Source organism: Anneissia japonica, unplaced genomic scaffold, assembly GCF_011630105.1.
Source record: "Anneissia japonica isolate Jap-2015-1 unplaced genomic scaffold, ASM1163010v1 scaffold287834_len5846547_cov211, whole genome shotgun sequence".
NCBI classification, from domain to species: Eukaryota; Metazoa; Echinodermata; class Crinoidea; order Comatulida; family Comatulidae; genus Anneissia; species Anneissia japonica.
In genome coordinates, this window is record NW_022704992.1 from 1,026,601 (window position 1) to 1,049,366 (window position 22,766).

The window sequence follows — 22,766 nt, forward strand, 5'->3', positions numbered from 1 at the left end:
TTTAACGTTGCTATGATTGCCAATGTCATATTTCCATATGGCATTCAATATTGTGAAGAGATATTAATGAAACTGCGTTGTGTTTGCACAAAGCTGTGACAACTCGATATGCCTCTATTCTGTCGACTGGAAAATCGCTTTTTGTGATCGAAGTCGTTTACACGATGATGCTGCTAAAAAGTATACCCCTCGCATGCTACAGAAATTGCGTTCACACGGCAAACAACGATGCCTTCCTGTTGCTTGTGATATGTTACTACTCACTTCGCGTTCATATGGACTGTACGCGTGAAACTATCTCGAAGTGGATTGGTATCATGGCCTAATGAACTGTATTATGCCTAAATGTATTTTCTGGAGTTAAAAATAAGTTCACTAATAATAATAATAATAATAATAATAATAATAATAATAATAATAATAATAATAATAATAATAATCACTAATAATAATAATAATAATAATAATAATAATAATAATAATAATAATAATAATAATAATAATAATAATAATAATAATTAGCGTGAACGTTCTCTGCAAATATTCATGGAAGGTTTTGATGTCGATTTTGGTAAGGATAAAATAGGCCTATGCCTATGTAATTGTATAGCTACTGGAACCGATGACTGTACCATCTAATAATAATGATATTAATAACAATTATGATGATAATATTAATGATTTTGTTTCTGTTTTCTGGCAAAGCCACATTTATTCACAACATTATTTAAAAACATATAGGCCTATATTCACATATATACCAATGTATAAACATAAAGAAAAAAGTAATTACTTTCAAAATAATGAATTTGTAATGAATGTCAGTTTTCGGTCTTTTTTTTTCATTTCCTTAATTTTTAACAAATAATTAATTTTTTCTCAAAAATTCTCAGATTTGTTTTTTTCAATTCACATCTTTATATTTCCTTTAAAACCAAACTTGTAATTCCTTAGTTTAATTTCAGGCAGAGCCGTAAATACGCATGTGTACATTTCACAAATAACAGCACATATTTCATGTTGTTTTACACAAAAAAATAGTTAATGGTCCTTTTTTAGGCCTAAACCATTAAAAACTTTATCATTAAAAAATTAAAACATCAAAACGGTTTTAAGTCTAAGATACATACATATATACGTCTATGTCTAATAATAATGATGATGGTGATGATAATAAAATAATGATAAAAATAATAACACCAACAATAAAAAGAACAATTACAACATTAATTATAGAAAAGTAATTGAAGATACAACACAAAAGGACGCTGATAACGGCACTATACATCTTAATACTTCCTTCGACACCTATTACATGTTACCACAAAAATAATTCCTCTCCTAAACCACTATAGTTACACAATTTACACCCACGCACGTCACGCAACTATAGCAACTATCACGCTATTCCTTTCTCCTCGTTTTAAGTCGGCATACATCATAGTAATACCAGGTAGGTGAATATAGGTCTATAAATTAACCATAGACCGTATAGTAGGTAAATGATTTAAGAATAGTATGCGGTATCAAAGGTGTTATACGTCGACATTTATGAACATCAGCTTGCCGCGTTATTTTTTCATGAATCTTTAGCAAGTTTCACTGGTGGATAGATCAGCAAACATCTATCTCCTTTCTCTTCACATTTAATAATTTAGCGGTATTGATGTTTTGCGACGTAGATCAGGTGATTGATAATAATCCATTTCGTTAAGTTTCCTGTATCGTCCCTCATTTACCAACCCCTTCTTCTCAGCAATGCAATAACTCTTTGTTAATATCACTTTCATAATAATTACCATAAAAATCACCACCACTAAGACCAACTTAAGAATGGCGTAATCATTATATCGCCATTTGTTTCACGCCCAATAATCATTTTTAGTATCTTGCCATTATTGTCGTCAAAATCATCACCACTGATCACCATCGTCTTCCTCATCCATTTCAGAATCCTCTGACATATTCCCCACACCCTGACATATTCCCCACACCCTGCCATATTCCCCACCACCTGTCATACTCTCCAGTCCTGTTTTCACATCAACGATGCGCGTGTTATGACCTCACTACATTTAAAATCTTCTATCTTGTTAATCACCAACTTCACCATTACCATTAGTTGTGATGCTAATTACCAGACATTCATCTTAATGGCACTGACAACTGAAATTGTAACGCCCGGAATGTTTATGTAATTGTCACGAGGTGTGGTTGCTGTCTCTTATACACATCTAGATGTGTATAAGAGACAGTAATCATAAAAATATTCGATAGGTTACTCAAACTTACTCTTTTCTTTCTTCTGCTCCTCCCCCCTCACTCCTCCTCCTTCCCCTCTCCTTACTCCTCCTCCTCCTCCTTTTATTCTTATTCTTCTTCTTTTTCTTCTTCTTCTTTCGTTACGCCTATACACACAATTTATTTCTGAAGACTCTTGTCATTAAAAGTATAAAAGTGTTTTTTTTAATTATTATTTTGTTATTTTTTTTTCATTCGTAAATTCACCTGAAAATCATCAATGATAGAGGTGTTCTGTGTAGACGGCAAATTGCCTTGCAAAATGTTTGCCTGTTGATTCAGATTTCATAAAATTGGTTTAGATATTCTTTGTTTATGAACTTTTTACTTAAATTAAATTTATAGGAAGAATTTCAGTCTCTCCTGTAATAACATAAATTCAATTCAATTTAGTTTATTTGGCAATCACCTCAACAAAAGTTACACGTAGGCCTATATAATATAAAACAAGAACAAATTACAAAGATAAATATTAAAGAATAAGAGAAACTTTCGAAATCATGTGACGTACCTGAATGAACTTCAAACTATAGCCCAATAAAATGGAATGGAATCATGGTTCACATTTCAACGTCAGTTGTCATACATCAAACTTCACAACCGGTTGATATCTCCTAAAAGATGGTTCCGCAAATTCATAAATAATATCTTAAGCTGTGTTTTGTTTTTTGTTTTTTTTAACATCAGTGATGTACACTCGCCTTGGCACAGCAACTCGGCCGTAAACGTGCCTGTAGGCCTATGTCGCTACAACCAGCTACAACGTCAGTGTCTTTAGTCACATAAAAAAGTATAATATCTTAAAGTGGCTCTATGACAAAATTTCAACATTCGCATCTACCACCAACTCTCCTTTTCTCTTTTTATTTTCTTTTTTTTGCTTTTTTTTCCGTCTTTTTATTTTGACATTTTTCTAGCAATTTCCTTTTAATTGCTCTACTGCTTTTCCCTAAGTTTCTGGAAAGCGCATACTGAGCGGTATCCGCTATACAATATTAATAATTAATAATAATAATAATAATAATAATAATAATAATAATAATAATAATAATAATAATAATAATAATAGTAATAATAATAATAATAATAATAATAATAATAAAATAATAATAATAATAATAACAATAACTCTCTTTGCACGCATCTATCTCTGCGTTAGACTACGCTGCATAGAGCCAATAACGATGAAGATCTCAGGATGTTTACATTTTCAATAATTATAAATGGATAACTAGATCGCGAGACCGTCACTTAATAATTAAAATGAGTTCGGACCAGATCAAACCGGCATCGAGTGTTAGGTTTAATCTCGATGTGATTGTAATTCAATGAAATTTGAACAAATGGATGAATTGTCACTTAGAGTACGAGCGATTTGATGACAGATGTGACAACTTTGAGTCAATCTTTTTTCATTGATGATGTATATATAAGTTGTCTGTAAACTGTTGTAAAAATTAAGTTTTCTTGTTATAATATAACATGTCAAATTACGTCTTTTTGTAATTATGTCATGCTAGCAGTAATTATTTAAAACAATATAAACTCAGTCTACCTTTGGCATGCATTTGTTTTACCGTGCTCTCTATTGAGCGTCAAATGAAGATGTGCCGGTTATATATAGTGGATTGGATTTTCCAGTTCCGCTTGTCTTAGAAATCCGACACTAGTTTGTTAGAAGCAACGTGTTAATGTCATAATCTGAAACTAAAGAATAATCACCAATATAGACCATCCTGAGTAGATTGGACAAAGAGAAAGTAAGCCACTAATATAAGCACAAACGTGCACCCGCAGACACATATCTTTGAACATTCTACATTCATAGATTTTACGACTAATAAAGTGGCAGACTACGTATACACGACACACTTCTGAAAAGCCGAAATGGAGATTTCATGCATGCTTAAAATGTAATCATCCTGAACAAGCCATCATGGCTGCGCCTTACTGATTTACGCTCGTTTGGACGTTACGATATGCTACACCATGGTGGTATACTTCCATGATGGCTTACTATAACGCAGATATAACTTAAGAACTGTTTACTAAACAAATTACTATTCTTTTAGTTTTAGTACGCCGTCCAAGATGATTGTGTTTACCCTAATAGTATTCCGCCATGGTTTTGTACGGAAACTTCTATAACTGAACTTGCGCCCCCAACGTTCATGAAAGTTTCTCACTTAATCATCACCGTATAGAGTTTCACACTGTAAGTATAATTTTATCATCAATGCTATTCATTTCTACTTTGGAAATTACCGATTTTAATAAGCCACAGACTTTTGCCAATATTTTACTAGAACAATATAGGTTAAGAAAATCATGATGGAGCGTGATTAATAAGAAAATGCATGAGCCTAAACAAAATACAAAAAAAAAATAAATAAATAAATAAAATAAAATAAAAAAATAAAAAAATAATAAAAATAAGCAACAGGAAGAACAAAACTCATGTTGTGATTTACATAAAAAATGTAGCAATAATTTTCCTAGGCCTAAAGTTGGTCATTTAGAATTGTCAAGTGTATTTCACTGACATTTCCTTTCTTTCAATGAGTTATTTAATAGGCGGAAGCAACTCAGAAAATCTCATTGTAGGAAACCGGGAATTTCCCTTGCTTTCCTGGAGATCATAGAACCTGACACTGTCTTCTAAAATGGATGAGATGATTTTGATCTTTTCCGGTATTTGTCTTCTCTATTTTCTTTCTCATTCAAAGAGTATTCGTCCTGCTTGCATTTTTGATTTTCCTTCCTTCACAACGTGGTTTTTATTACCGGTAGCAATAAGTCTTGTGAATAAACTCCATTATAAAGTATTTCTCAAATGATTCAGAATATGTTTCTTTAGAACCTTGTAGCATTTAATCCTTTTATACATTTGATTTACGAACATGCAGAAGAGCATGTGCAAAGAGATGTTAGCAAATGATTCAGTGGACCGATTCGCTAAGCCCCGCCCCTTTGTTGCTCACGAATGATAGTGTAAACGTAAAGTATGTAAACGTTTTTCTGACAATACGTGTGTGTGTGGGGGGGGGGGTGAGTGTGTGTGTGTGTGTGAAAAACGCGTATATCTGGGCCTGTTCTGATTGGTCTGTTATTAACTTTGACACTCCGGAAAGGTTAATTGAGGTCATGTTTATTAGCCCTTAACTTAAACATCCATGGCCATCAGTGTAATAATAATAATGATAATAATAATAACAATAATAATAATAATAACTATATATATATATATAAGTATATATATTATAATAATAAATATATATATAGGCCTATATAATATATATACGGTACCGGTATATATATAGGCTATATATAGGATATATATATATATATATATAAATATATATATATATAAATATGTATATATGTATTATACATAAAGCAAATAAAAAACGATTTTATACCATAGCATTAAAGTTAGTCATAAATCATAAATGTGATATCAATCCTACCACAATCCAGAACCGAATTTCTAAATTAACAAGGATTATATAATCCAGTGACAAAATTGATCATAACAAGAGACAAGCAAGTTCTCATTATTATCATATTATCAACAAGTAAAGGATTCGAAAAACGGTCCCGTTAAGTTACTAAAAATAAATGAGCTATGTGGTAAGAAGAAGTACCATGTCACCATGGGTACGATTCAAGGATAAAAGTAATTGATTTATGAAATTCTAGAAGACTTTAAATACATCCGGGTTATGCTTCTCTCTAGAATCTTTATCGCATCCACCGAAGTTCGTGGAATTATGTTTATACCTCCCTGATTCAACTTTGCGTCCTGTTGGAAGAGTACCAAAACGATTATCAACCGAAAAACACAACTGCATAAAAGGTTTCAGTTACACCTCCCAAAACTAAATATTTGAACCACTCATTTACAAACGATAAGTAATATCTGTCTCTTATACACATCTAGATGTGTATAAGAGACAGATCCTGAGTAGATTGGACAAAGAGAAAGTAAGCCACTAATATAAGCACAAACGTGCACCCGCAGACACATATCTTTGAACATTCTACATTCATAGATTTTACGACTAAATGCAAACATCTTACCATGAAGCTACCAGCTCAAGGTTTATTCATAATCTCTTCTCATAAGTTTTAGTTCGTCTAATATTTATCTCATTATTGTTAGACTGTGTAAAATGTTGTATTGAATATTTTATACTCTTAAGCGACCAATCTTTAAAATAATCAATATTTGGATTGGTGACCATGTAGCCGTAAAGGCCTATCTAGTTTAGCTTCCAAAAATGAATAAAATAACATACAGTTTGTGTAATCTTTGAATAGGGCCTTTGTTATAGCCTACGGTACCTAGTATAAAAATGTTTTAGAATCAGTGCAAAAATAGACCTATTCTATTATGTATTAGGGAATTTCACAAAAAAATTCTATTTCATATTTTAATTGTTTTTAAAGAGTTATTCACATATAACAGATGGAAGCAGGCTAGTCCCTTCCCCCCACCTCCGTATAATTCTGAACTTTGAGTAAATTGCTCACGCTAAGAAGTTGCGTTTTCACGTCAATTTGAGGCCAAAAACCTTTCTTTACAGTGAGGAACAATGGTTAAGTGTATGTTCTCATTGTTTTGAAGTTATTGAATTTATAATATTCGATAAAAATAAAACAGTTCTTCATGTTGCTTCTAGGTTTTATATCAACCTTTGATGAACCTTGGACCAAAGTTATTAATTTGACTCACAGATCAAACAAAACTTTGTCCAATCCCGGTGTGCCGTCGACGCCACGACGTCGGGCCAAAGAATTTCTAGCAACTGAGTCACGAGAATTGGCCTGTTTTTAACTCCAGTGTCATTGTCGTGAGCTTAATGCGACATTCTTATAGGGGTTCAGAACCGGGACTGTCATAGAATCTGTGTTAATAAGGTGGTCTTGCGGTGGTATCTTCAACGCAGCTACTACCAGGCACCATTTTAATTCAAGATGCAAGCATAGTATGAGTAATGTGTCGTGGTTTATTTGCAGAAGTTTTTCTTGTGATTTTTACGGTGGTTTTACATGCTTGTGGTGTTTACTCAATTCCCACGAATGTAGACCTCCATATTAAGCAGGGTACGATGTCCCCATAATTATTTGAACGTGACCAGAATACACGTTTAGTGACATCAGGGAGGTCTTTATAGTACTTCCCTGGTGACATATAACGGGCAGACCCAAACAATTTTAGGATAATTTTTGTTAACAGGCTTAGAACAGGGGCACGTATGTTATTACCTTACTCTCTGTAATCCTGTAAGAGTAAGTCACCTTTCAGTGTTAGGTGCCTTATTTCCTTAGGCCTAAGGGCACTTTTAACACAAAACAATACAAAATCAATAAAACCAGCAAAATAAAACAAAAATAAACAATATGAATTCGGAATTTAAAAAAAACTATAACAGTCAAGAATAAATTAATGAAATCGAGTTACACAGTTCAGGTACACTGGTACGTAGGCCTTGAATGAACTGAAACAAAGCAAAATTGATGAGAACGAAAATACTTTCAATGCTTTAGAGTCACGAGCAGAACGAATTGTTACATCTTGAAGTAGTTTGTTGGTTCACTTCAAATTAAGTGTTTATACATTCATTAATTTATATCACTAAAAAATGTGCAGTGACTTTAATAACTCGTTTCAAACAAAGTCATGTGAGCAAATGCAAGTAATGCAAGAGTCAACACCTAAATTCACACGGAACACGTGCATATTACAGCGCCGTGACTAATAAGTTTTCTTTAAGTTACTGTCTTCACTCAAAACTGACCGGATTTACTTAACTAAATACAGTGTTCTTCAAATATTATCTTTTTGTCTCTAAATTTTCTCTTTATTTGCACACTGGGGCAAATGCAATTTATATTGTCTAAAGATAGGCCTAGACCTAGGCATTAACCGTCGCACACACATACGCGCACCATGACCCTTATGTTTAAACAACAAAACAATATACTACAGTTTACACACATTAAACATCATTACTGCCTCATGCTCTCACATTGAATATTTTGTGTTGTTCGCAAATTCCTTTGTTGTTCCAAAATTCCATTCACAAATTTCTTTACATGGTGATCAATATTTTTAACATATGCATTTTTTCACATTTCACGTAAAAGAGGTATTTAAAAAATAATAATACACATATATATACACATTTATAAAGCGTTTTCTTATGTACGGCGAGTATAAATACATGCTATAAAGATTTTTTTTCAGAATACAATTCAGTATTTAAATTGTTTTGTAAATTCCAGTAGGCAAACGTTATTAGCTTTTAATTGATAATTAGTAGAAGAAATTCCTCACCAAGGAACAAGTAGGTCGTTTAATTTACTTTTTAAATTTACCTCTATTTAACATGGATTTTTTAGTCTAGTATATCAGCGAAACTGAACCGTGTTTCATTGTATATTGATAACGTATTGGATCCTTTTAAATTATCAGTTCAATATTTCAAATAAATGTTTGGGGTTTTCAACCAAAACAAAACATTGTTTTAAGTTACTGTAAACTTTATGTATGGGAGCCACTCTGTAGGGGAAACCACCATTCTCTGTTAGAAGTATTTTCATTGGTGGATGATGACGTTAGCTCAGTTGGCAGATTAAGGTCTGATTGGCTGACGTTCGACCTCGCTTACTCTATTTTTAGCCTATGATTTCAGGCATGCACTTTCCTTCATGGCCGAAGAAAAATGTTCGTAGATTGGTCATGGATTTGTGCCGTTTCTAGAAAATCCATACTACTGCTAATTATGACCTTTATGCGGTAAGGTAATGACACCACCAGGCGATAACTGGCAGGGTTACTGCAGATTGTCACCTCAAGACGTGGAAGAAATCTAGACAACAAATAGAAGGTTCGTATGTACATTTTTTTTTTTTTGACATTCGAATAACTACAACAAACACAGAGGACACAGCGCGCGATGGCTGTATGACAACCGAATACCGGTATAATTATAGGCTTGAAAACATTAGTGATATTGATAGAATCATAATGAATGAATGAACATTTTAGGTCTCCTCCTTGTTTGTAAATTCATTATAATTTGGCTGTTTGCCCTTTATCTATGCACACTACATTATGTAATAGTATGTATGCTATATTATTGACGGTTCGAATTCAATAATAAAGGCTAACCCTAACATTACAATCTGAATACGGTCATGATGGAGTGATATGTCATTATGAAGTTGATGAGGGATGGTTTACGTTGCTACTGCCGAGTGCTCTCTCAGTTCCGCCACAGAGGTGCTGGCTGCAGTGATACACTAGGCCTGGCAGTTTAAGTAGGCCTACATGTAGTAGCGACACTTTTTGCCAAGAAAAACACGATTTTAATGCTTATTTCATGTAGGCATAGCCTGGCCTAGAAAAACATGCTTTTCAAATTTAATTTAATGAATAGGGGCATAGGCCTAGGCTTACTTCATTCAGATGTTCAAACTTTCCCGATTTAATCCTCTTGTTGCAGTCTGCTGGTGTCCGGAATTTAGTAAATTTTTCCCAAATAAAAAAAGACACCAAAAGTGTGTAATCTTGTATCAAAGCATGCATATCGCAAACAAGGCACTGAAAAAAACTTGTATTTATTTGTATTTTTTAATTTGTGGGTAGGCCTAACTTTCCTGTTTCGGTTAATTATGCGTATGCATCCCGAATACACGTGCCTGAGCGATGAAGGGCACTTAACTGTTGCTGTGAAACTGCTGTGACAAATATTTGTTAAAATGATTATTCCTCCCTGAAGCGAAATACCAAGCACAGTGGTAGGCTTGGTACTAAAGTTGTGCATACGTAGGCTTCTAAATCCCAACTCTTGGCCTAAGCTAATGATGATCGCGAGTCTCCAGAATTTTCATGCATTCTCATGATTTTGTCAAATCTGCCCAAATTTTCATAAACGGACTCCAAAAACGGTTAATTAATTGTCTTTTTGGTACTAGTGTTTCTGTGTATATTTTTGTTTTGTAACACTGATATCACCAATTTGAATTTACTTTTAGATCGAAAATTGCACTGTACAGTATCTCACCCAGGTTATCATCATGCTGGATGCCATTCTGATGAAACATCCTACACTTTTATGCCAACATGTTGAATTTGCTTATAACATACGATTTATGCCATATTATAACCTTACTCTAGCATCCAAAAACAATAATTTGATATTAATGGAAAATTAATTAAACTTAAAACAATTGGCCAATACTAAGAACAATAAAAGTAGACCACATTTTTTACATTAGCTGGGGAATGATTCAGAGCTGATTACATTTTTGCAATGGCTCAGGCTACTGACAATAAGGATTGAAATATGCTGACGTTGAATTTATTAGAAATATTTCCAAAGATATTATAAATTATATTATACTGCAAATCCATAGCAATTTCAAAACGGATCAGTGGGATAATTATAAGTAGGCTTTGAGGTGAGGATCACATACCGTCAAATAGCTATTGATAGCATTTCATTATACAATGATATCATTACATAGCAATATTACTGTTGGGTATGTACTGTACAGTCTCTGTAATTATGTCCATTAACAATTGTGAAGACTAACTAAACAAGGGCAAAGATCCCCTTAAAATTGTACAAAAATTCTATATGTTACTATTCTAAATACTACTGTAAATGTGTATATTCCATTCAACTGTAGGTGTCCACTAGTGATGTTGGTCGCATAGCATGCATACTCTGCAAGTCGTGGTTTGTCAACTATATATGCAGCCCTATCCAGGATACAAGTGATATCATCAAGCCAGGCTTAGCTACCTGGAGACCCTTACAGCGATTTCCATGCATATGGCCTGAGTCATCCTCATCATCTTATTGTACCCTGGCTAAATTTAGAAGTCGGCTTGCCATGGTTGTTAAGATCTGATCTAGTGCGTTGACATGCCAACTATTCTGCGCAACAGACTCTCATTACGATTTTGTTTGATAATTTACTGTTTATTTTGACTCACTGAGATACCAGAGGACCCACTTCCTTTCATATCTGTTTACATTATTGATCATTAACAAAGAAAGATTATTCTTGTCTAAACTTTATCCTATTTTACGTTGCAACAGTTGGATATTTTTGTCAAGTCATTGAGGAGGAAAACAATTATTTGTTACCAAGAAAATCAAAATGAACATTTTAATTTTTCTGTATTAGAATTGGAATAGCTTTTAAGAAGGTAGGAGTGGAGATTTATTTCAAAAAAATTGGTGTTAGATTACAAGCTAGATGCAGCTGGTTGTAGGGGCAACCATTATGGAAAACTACCCATCTGCCACCATGCAAGAACCCGCCACCATGGGTCCAGATCTGCAAAAACCGCCACCAATACCACCAAGATCATTCTCCTGTGAGAAGCTTGCAAACTTGATAAGCATGGATTTGGATAAGTTTGTGTTGATCGATTGCCGACCATTTTTGGAATATAACACGGGTCATATTCTGAATGCTGTGAATGTTGGAAACTCAAAGTTGGTTAGACGAAGACTTCAACAAAATAAAGTAAGTAATGTTTTTTTCTGGAATATTCATGTTACCAGCAGAGAGCATTCTCAACACACCAAGGTATAATAATTTTTGCACCAAATTTAATTTAATAAGCCTACGGTTTACTAAACCTACAAAAAGGTCCAATCTCCACCATGCACAAGATCTGTGATGAGGCTAGCACTAGTAGAGCCAATTAAACAAGTACATTTATTGCATTTCCTCACAACTCTCTAAACTTGATATTTTCTAAGTTATACTCAATGCAAAAAAAATAATATTGGTCATGACGTTATGTCTCTTATAGTAAAATTATAGAATGGTTGGGGTGTAAATTATGAATGAATCGCCAACTGAAAAACCAAATTATGCCATCTTGTAACATCTAGTAATCTTCACCGGCCATATACACACACAATGTTAACTTATATGTTGTTACATTTGGTGAAATTTTCTGTGTCTTAATGGTGGTTATGAAATTATTTCACAATTTTTTATTGGTGAATGATATGATCAATACAAGAGTAAAATTACCGACATTGAAATGAACTCATTCGGCACTGATGTTGTTGCCATCGGTGATGTTTCAAACATAAATTTCTATTCTATGTTCTACATGAACCATCAGTTGTTGTAACCTTTTGATCCCCATAAAATTTGATAGTTAAAGTATAGTAACAGTTGTAAAATGATGGCGTGGCACCATGGTATTTCACAATCTCATTCCCAAATGGTTCCATATTATACAGTAAGGATGTTAACAATTGATTGACCCTATGGCTACTAATATTTTAGATGGATGTTAACAATGATTGACCCCATGACTAACCATGGATGTTACATACATGTACCAATGATTGACCCTACAGTATAGTTAGCCATTATTTATGGGTGTTATAATGATTGACTATTGTCTACCATGAGCAGTTACGCATGATGCATGTATTGTTCTATTCAGAGGAATGCCATACTCACGTAATTAATAATATTGACAATTGTCCAGCTGTTGATGGCTACCTTTTCAGCTCTTTGGTACTGGAGTACTGTACTGATCTTATAAGGGGAACATTAAACATGAATTTTTTTGGGCAGTAATTCATAAGTGACGCTCTGTAAGTTTTAATAAGCAACCCAAATTTTTCAAAATGTTATAAATGGCACTTCCAGTATTTCGTCATTTAATGTACTGTAACTTTTTAACATATTATTATTATTATTGATTGTGGTATTTTTACATTGACATTGTATTTAGTCATTTACCTTGGTCAGTAGTACTGGGATATACACTCACACACATTCTGCCATTCACAGAATAATTATTCCAGGATGTTTAAACTTTGATGGAGGATGAATGTTAAACAAAAATGCTGACAGGCAACTGGGAATTCCATCCTTACTGTAATTACAGTTGATGAATTATTAGAAAGCATGTGAAAAATTGGAAAAAAATAAAATTTTGATATTATGACTCATCCAGTATTAATTTCATCCTCATAAATTCTCATTATGTAGTTTAGTTGTGATAAAATGTAAAATGACAAATGACCCATTTTATAATAATTTTCATTAAAATAATGTACATTTAAGTTGTCAGTTATATTTTGTTATTAAATTTTGCTAACTGCTAGCAGAATGAAAATTATTTAACTAGGAAATGATAATTATTAAAGGTAAATGAGGGGTCATCTGATACAGTATGAAAAAAATGATCTATATTTAGATTGAACATACAGTTCTAATAATTATACTGAAATTATACCAGTTGAAAGATTTTCATCTACTGTAGTTAGTGATTTATGCAGATTAGAATTTCATAAATTATAACAATAAACAATTGTACAGTAGGCACTGTTTTTTTTTTGTTTATTAATATTAGAAAAATTAAATATCTAAATCTTGGAATCAATACAATTATTATTAGTTTGAATTCTGTGTCCTTAGCAATTCTACCTTCCTTTCTAATATTTCCTTAGCAGTTTAATACTTGATTAAACCATTTGCAATTAATTAGTCTGCTGTTAATTAATAAGACAAAGTACCCTCAGGTAATTGTTCTAGTAGCATATTCTGTTTCGTTTAATATCATTGATTAGGGCCAATTTTTTCAGTGATTTCATAAATAAATTATGGTGATGTGCCTTAAACCAATAACATCAATACTCAGTTTTCTTGGTGGAATTTTTTTAATGATGCGACAAAGGCGCAACTGAATTTTGTAAGTTGGTCGTCATTATAAATTTAGAAGTTACAGTAATTCTCTTATTAATGAGCACATTTTTATAATGGAATTTTTAGTAAATCTTAATTTCACCACATAATATCTTTTTAATTCCATTTCAAGATCAGGTCTCAATAAATGCTTCCTGATACAACCTGACCCTTGCTTGACCCTTGGATGACTACATGTTTTTTTTGGTTATAAAACTAGGGTCACGATTATCACCTGGGCATTCTGGTGTCCCATCCAGATAAGTGCTTTTCTATATTTTTTTTTGTCTATCATCAAGAAATGATAAGAGTAAAATCTACCAGGGCTTTATTTAAATATATTGATTTGCTAAGACGATAAAGTAATAAATTTTAAAGATTCTAAAAAGTGCTTTGTTTAATGCTCCGGCTCTTAAAAAGAGTGTCCAAGTAGACCGAGTGCCTCCGACCGCCGTTCGTGCACTTTTTCCAGTCCTAGCGTCTGAATAGATGCATAATTGAATCATCGGTTGTGATATAATTATGTTAATTATTAATTTTAGCATATCATTATAAATATAGAGAGAGACGATGACTCACGTTGCTGGATTCCAAAATCAACAGCGTTTTTATTCTCCTGGTTAATACAAAAAAGAAAAAATTTTATAATAAAGTATAAAATGTGCAGTGCACTATATTTATGCAATTGATTATTAAGTTAATTATTTTGTTTTTGAAAATCATTATTTATTATTAATATTATTAGCTATGCTTACGCTAGTCATTCGCCAGTGGCGAAGAAAAAATTTGCATTCCTGATGATGACATAATTAATGTCGAAATATTGAATCCCAGGGAACTAAAACAAATATTTTAAACGTTGTCTATAATGAAAATCTATCAAATTTTGCATTAAACTAAAGCTATTTACGTGGATTCATGCATTCTTCCATACCTCGGCGAAAAACTGTTGAAAATTTCTTATAATAATAATAATATGCTTATTAATTGTAGTCATTTGAAAATGGACGGTTTAAGTCGCCCACTACTCAGTGCATGCACGTGGCCTTTGGGGACTTGTATGCAAACTTGAGATTCGGTTCCCGTTCCTCGCACGCAACGAACGAGGTAGCGGTCTTGTTTGTACAGTAACTTCCTGGTTATAATTATATCATAAAATAAATCAGATGTTTTTAACAACATCGCAAATTAAACTTTAATAGTAAACAAAATACAATATACGTCTCTTGATTCAGAGGACCTACTGTAGAGTAGAATTTACACCACAAAAACTAGAGATGAAGATGCTTGGCTTGGGCAAGATAAACATTTTTTAAAATTTGGTCTATAATCGTTAAGCACCAGTATTATTTAACTGAGGTAGCTGATGCTTTAATTCTGTTAAAACTTAGAACCTCCCATCATCCACTAGCTTTGCCATCAACACTCCCTGAATAGTGCGCTTGGCACCTGGACCATAATAATTAGGAGATGAAAGCCAGTTAAAATGTATCAACTCCTTTGAGTCTGTCTGGGTTGCCAGAAACCGATTGAATTACAGTATGTTTTGTTTATCAACATTAATATCTGAATACAGAACTGTTGAACTTTTCATTTATTTATAATTAGTATGTTTCCTGAAGTTTAATGTACTTTAATGTTTAGTATTGATAAAAATGTTTTTAATTATTTGTTCATCCATGTTTTATTGTTGCCATGATACTCCAATTTCTATCATTTATTATTATTATTTTATAAACAGTTATTGCATAAATGTAAAAGTTGAACAAATAATTTTAGGTACAGTAATTGTCTCCTAATTTTATCTAAAAAAAAATATTAAATTGTAAATTGATTATTCCCAGTCAGGTGAAAGAACATGTCATAGCAATTCACAGCCAAAAAATGCTGTTTATTTCTTGAAATGGTGATAACAGCAATGTGACCTTGTTATCATTATGACGAACCGATCAAAACAAAGATGTATACTTGCTGAATTACCCACAATTCTAAATTTTGTCGTGTTGATGATGTCATATCTTGTACTGTAGCTTGAAATTACAGTATTCAGTACATATTTGATGAGCTAAGCTGAGACGTAATGTTTAGATGTTTGATATTTACTGATTAATGTTAGCGATGAAAGTACGATTTCCTATGACTGTTCTTGTATTCTGTTGTCCATAGTGATTGCAAAGTCTTTATTATGCATAATACAGTAGCCTTACATACTGATTCCTAGATGATATAATTTTACGGTACACTATTATTAAACAATAAGATCAAGAGGAATCATCGAGAGATTAATATTTGGCTAAATGCCTAAATTCAGAGAATTCATCTGAATGCCTGTAGTTACTATATCCGTAGCCGTCCACTGTCAATACCTTCGGCTATATCATTTGCTTTGTATTTTTTTCTGTGAATTAAAGTAATTCTGTTACGTTCTACGTAGGTTCTCCATTCCTTGCCTGCTCATGCTAATTTAATTTTATATACAGTATTATAACACATCTAAATAGATTCCAGTCCTTTGATTGGTTGTTTTCGTACCTGTGCCATCGCTTACCGTTGAAATTTTGTTCCATCGTGCATTTATTTCCCCATCCAAATCGTCCATTGCATGTTACGTAGGATACAATGACTTTCCAGAAGATTAAATCCAGAAATGACGTTACGCTATTGTGTGGCGGTTTTATTTACTCTGAAGTATTTTAATTGCGTGGATGATATCTCAAAAACTAGCTCAAACTTGCGCAAAATCTGTGCGGAATATTCAGAAATGCACTGACGGATTTCTAGGCCTAGGGTTTGCGTGGAGGATAGGCCTAGGCCTAGGCCAGTCTCCGGCCAGCCTAGCTAGACCTACGCCCCTAGGTGAACCAATCTATTTAGGTGTGATTATAAAACAAATAATGAATGTTTTGTATTCGTACAATGGAAAGAATATTTTCATTTGTTGAAAGATTGACTGTTCCATTCAATTCTGCTCTCCTTCTCATTGAATGGAAGTCAATCTTTCAACTCATGAAAATATTCTTCCCATTGCACTCATAAACATTCATTATTTGTATAATATGTTATTACAGGTTAAGATTAAAGGTAATTTAAATATTCTCAATGGTATTACTGTATCATGTCATTGAAGCCAATCCCTTCATAATTGTGTTCAATGATAGAATTACTTAAAAATATTGGTTATTATTTCAAATTATGTCAGACCTGCCAACCCTTGGGCCATGAAAATCTGGAGATTTTTTTAAGAATCTTAAAAAAATCTGGAGATTTACCAAAATATCTGGAGGTTTCCAGAATTAACCAAAAGATACCAAAAAAATCATTTCACTACAAATCATTGGCCGTTGGTGGCGACATTCGAATTGAAAATGGCTGCTTGGTTATTGCACCGCGAAGCTAGCAGGCGGCGAATACATTGAATAATAACGATCAAATCCATCAAATTATGCATAAATTGAAATATTTTGGGGAGGGGGGTGGCCTGTGAAATCGGGTGAAAATTACATTCGATCGGGAGAACTGGAGATTTGTTTAAATATCGGGTGACACCCGACAGGATCGGGTGAGTTGGCAGGTCTGTTTAAATGTATAATTAATTGTGAAGTATAATTTGTATTACTCTCTAAAATTGTATTGCTGAATGGCAAAAATTTTTTGGTTATTTTGTTGAATAATAATACTGGCATAATATTTATTGAATATTAATAATTACCGACTTCAGCAGTGTACTCCAACTTTGAAGAGGATGTGTTTATATCCGTAATACTGTACTATATACAGCACTATCAGAGTCATCACAGAGTTCAATCCAGTATCACATCCAACCATTATATAACTACATACAGTATTATAATCTACGTAATATTTACTGTTACCCATATGAGATATCAAATTAAAGATTCTCTCAGTTTTAAAATTATATATTATTTAATTTAGATTTGCATTATACATATTTGCTATAATTTCTGTTGTGGTAATTAAAATTTTTAAGTTGTTGAAATGTCAGTTTGTTATATTATGCAATTTTATTTGTTTATTTAGTATATTGGATGCATAATGATTAATATTCAGATCAGTATATCATATCCATGTTATGTTTTTATCTTATAAAATTATTTATGTCAGATAATGTTGCAATAATACAGTGCTGTACATTATCACATTTTCAGTTATTTGAAAGTATTCATTTAATGTCGGCTTGAAGTTACTTTGTTATTGATAATTAAAGCTAAGTTTCCCTAGTGTCTACTACTAGTACTACTAGCTAGCAAATTTGTGTGTTCTAGGTGAAGGCCTTGGCCAGCTGCTTCCTCCACTCATCTTTTCATTAACTGTAAATTGCTGCTGTTACTACAGCTTAAGTTACACAGGCAAATATAATTTAAATGAAAAATTATCTATAACTGTTCCCTGTTGGTATATTGTGAGAAAAATGAATGTGATGTCATTCTGTAATGATGCCGTAGGTATAGTATTTTGTTGATGTCATACTTCGTTTAAAATCTGATTGATTTTTATTTTGTGACCTCAATCTAGATTCACAACAGTGGACTGCCTTTTAGGGCAATATGCCGGCATGATCCCCTCCCTACTACTGATAAAAGAATTCTTTTACGTATAGATTGTCGTCATCATATCTATAAGCTCGTCCCACGAAGCCGCTCAATGCGGTGGTCTTTGAAAGCCACTCATGCACGGCAAATGTCATTGGCTGGCATATTGTCAACAATCACTACTCTGAGAACAGACTTCACTCGATGACTCATCGCAGGGAAAGCACTTTACATACTGTACTCTTGCTGGTATAATTCGACCACTTCCATTATAAGTAATGGGGGTGTAATTTGTTCATTTTATCTGTGCATATATAATGTAATATTGCATTGGAAAATTGTTCAAATACTAGATAGAGAACATTGATAGAAGATTTAAAATAACAAAATTTGGAATTTAATTACAGAATTTCTTGTCATGATAAATTACAGTTATTTTATAATAAAACCTATACACTGACAGCATGTAATATTAATTTCTAAAAATCAATAATTAATACTAATAACAATTATTATTAAATATGTTGTTAGATTTTTATTGCTCACGTGTCTGTGTTTTCCTGGTCATTAAATGCTGAATCAGTCACAATTTCCAAACTCTTCTGCTCCCTTGACACTATACCTATTCAGGCGGTTAACTCAATATTATTTAATATTATTTCAAATTTATTTACATCATAAACAGGCAGTGACAGCAATAGCAGGGGGTCAGAAGGAGCAATTTCCCTGTTGATCAAGCAATGACCCCACGTTTGATATTGTGCAGGAGAGAGTTGATGAGGTATATAACAACACCTTGAGTACAGTTGAAAGGTTCATATTTCCTGCAACATATTACTATTAAAACAGAAATTGATGATAATAATGTTGTTCCAAGCTACCACTAACATACGACAGATGTATACTAAGCCTGCATTAATCCCGGCATTCATGTTCAATAAATATCTGAATTTGACGGGTTTTAATTCAGAAGGGCACTACAATAAACATTTCATTATTTCGGAAAAAAAATTCTGGGGTTGCAGATTACAAAATTGAAATCCTCTGACATCAATAATAAGTGATTCGATGACGTTAATGACAAATAATCATCAATGGCAAATTTAGCTCATTAAGGCTGCCCTGTAACCTTGCTAATGTTAATATCACACCAGCCCTGTGAGAGGTGGAAATAATAATATTGTGCAAGTATTTGCTTTGAAATTAGGTTAATGCATCTTCGGTGTCATTCCAGTGGAGAATTTGATGGGTGAATATTTTGAGTTGTCATGGTGGCCAGTATTGCTAGCATCGTGTGAGAGTCCCATGTGTCTAATCTCATATGACTCATTCAAAAACTACCATCATATCATAAAAACAAATGAAAGATCCATCTAAGATATTGCTGCATCTTTTTATGAGTTTCTATTTTATGTTTGTTATAACTTTAAAAGAGGTCGTCTTACAGTATAATGCTGTATTCTCCACAATGTGTATGATCAGCATAAAATATTTTTTAGTTCACCACTATTATGTATAGTAAATACATTGTATCCAACAACATATTTTTATGAAATATTTTTCCTTTAAAAAGCAAGTTTTTATAATTTTTTTGTAAGTTGATAATAGTTAATTATATTTGAGTGTGAACTTGTCATACATATGCTATTATATTGGTTAAATTAATGATATTGTATTAGAATTTTTTTTTTTTTTGATCTAATAAAATAGCAAATTTTGCTCATTATAAACAATTAAAAATTGATAGAAGATAATTCATATTTTATTGCACTATTATTAGTTCCTGTTAATGTTAAAGTTGTTCTCTCTTAGTTTGAGTTTTAGATGTATTGTAATCTTTAAATGTGTTTATGAAATGAGTTGTGAAATATTATAAATACAGTAAGTCAAAGTGTTTTGAAAAAAATATGTTGTTTAGCAGCAGTTTCTTACAAGTTGCAATAATAAAGGAATGATAATTCCTTATACTGCTTGAAGTATCAACATCATATCCTTGTTACTTGTACAGTATTTCTCAACAATTAAACAATGATGAGAAAGAACATTTGGAATTTTGAGAGGTATTTCTTGGTGGTTAAGGTGCTTGCCTTGCCGTTCAAGTGTCCTGAATTCAAATCCTCATCATAACCAAATACTGATCTTTACTTTCCACAAGCTTCATAAAAAGACTTTATTTAGGGTCTCAAAAATCAGCTTTTTAGATAAGCCTTGTTTGTATTTTTATTGCAGGTCCTGGGAAAGTAGAGATTGGAATAATTTAGTTGATAAATCTTTTTTTTTTTTAGGTGGAAAATCTAGCAAAACTGATCATTTTGGCTTACAGGAAATTCCAATAATTACTAAAATTTTATTTTTGTGTTCATTCTGATCCTAAAGTGCTTTTGATGTTTTTTAAGCTTTATTTACTCTTTAGAAAAACTTGCTTACTCTTTATACTGTAACTATATATTTTTTATCGACGTCTAGAGCTTCATACTTAAATTTCATCTACAAACAAATTTAAATTGTACAGTAATTGATATCTACGCGGCTGTTACTACTGTGGAGTACTGTCAATACAAATTATTAGTTTACTGCCCTGATCCTTGCGTCGTTCGATTCACTTGTTCATTCATTCATGCATCGCGAATGCACATGAATAATTTATGCAGAGCCTTCTACCATAGGCCTAGTTTATTTTAGAGGATTTTCTAGAATTTTAGTAATAGATTATTCATTCTTTTCCCCAATCATTCAAAGGGTAGGGAAGATGGTGTGTCTTTACCCTTTTAAATTATTGGTTTGTACTGATGCATATTAAAGGAAACATTTCTATATGTATTGTATGGTGCTCAACAATATTTAAGATAGGATTAATTCAGCTTAGCGATTAAATTCATTATATAACATTTTTCCAATAGTGTACATTTGTTAGATTTGTATACAATCTCAGTTGCATACTGAACTCCACAAACACTAAATGGAATTTGCTTATCAAGCAGCTGTGTGTCTCCCAGTTAGACTTGAAATATAGTTGGCTCAGGTTTTTTTTAATTAACCTGTACTAGGGGAAAACTAACCAAATGGAATGTGCTATTGATTTTTTCATACCAGTATAAAGAGTGACAATTGTACTTATGACATTTTAAATGAATTCTTTACCCAAGGGTCCCAAGTCCTCCACAATTTGTGATGGCATCCCATACTCTTGCAAGTAATCAAAGAATCCCCCGCAAAATAAGCCATCTCCCTAAAGTTTGCAAAATAAGAAAAAAATTGAGAATGAAGAAAATTATATCCACATTGAAGTCCGAGAGTTCCATTTCTGGCCATCTATGTGCCATAATTACCACAAATTTTCTTACCTCAGCTCCAACCATGGTGGGACTGAGGTGGTCTAGCTCCATACCGTAATCTGTCCTTCCCAGCCCCTATATATTATGGATCCCTGGATCTCTGGAATTTACTACTAACTTGGGACCCTTGTTTACCAATCAATAGAAACAATCAATTAGAAATCAATAGAAACAAATTGATAATTGTCTATTAATTATCTATTTTCTTTATAACAAAATTCTAAATTGATGATTAAAAAAATTACTATTAGAAAAAAAGATATTCATTACTGAACGCAGGGCAATGAGTTGTTAGCCCATCGTAGTATAGCCTCGGCATTGTGTGGTGCAGTAGGGAGGCTAGTTTCTTTCCACACCGCGTTTGTCCTACCCAGTAGTATACTGGGTACCCATTTATATTCCTAAGTGGAGAGACACATAGATAAATTGCCTTGTCCAAGAACATAGCGAAATGCACTGTGAAAGTTCGAACCCCGACTGAGGTTGAGAGACTGAAACACAACCGCTGCGCCAACGACTCCTACATACTTTTCATTAAATCTCCAAAAATAGGTTTCCGGAATCATGGATAAGTTATGCGAGAAATTTTACAATGGAAGTAGTTGATTTATAAAGCATTTAATGAGTAGTTTACTGCACAAAGAAGTATTGTAACATATTTAGCATTTTAATTACTCTGCATACTGTTACTGTTAGTTTCAAACTTCTCAACACTTGATGCCTAATTATTGACTGCTGATGTTTTTATTGTTGGCTGGGTAATTTATTTTGTGGATATTTTTCTGTTCTGTGTTCCCATGAATATTAAGTTTTAATTGCATGAACAGTTTTGATTGTT

The 22,766-nt window shown here is 32.7% G+C and overlaps 1 protein-coding gene across 2 annotated transcripts in view; it reads left to right on the forward strand.

Annotated features, from left to right (window-relative positions):
• The first annotated feature begins 8,981 nt into the window (after positions 1-8,981).
• LOC117105040 (tyrosine-protein phosphatase vhp-1-like) overlaps positions 8,982-22,766 on the forward strand; it is a 60,786-nt gene continuing 47,001 nt past the window's right edge. The window contains exons 1-2 of one of the 2 annotated variants that reach the window (XM_033246039.1): positions 8,982-9,194; positions 11,002-11,850. In XM_033246039.1, coding sequence (XP_033101930.1) covers positions 11,578-11,850 — 273 coding nt within the window. In that variant the 5' untranslated portion in view covers positions 8,982-9,194; positions 11,002-11,577. The remainder of the gene's footprint in view (positions 9,195-11,001; positions 11,851-22,766) is intronic. The other variant, XM_033246040.1, reaches the window with a different exon arrangement.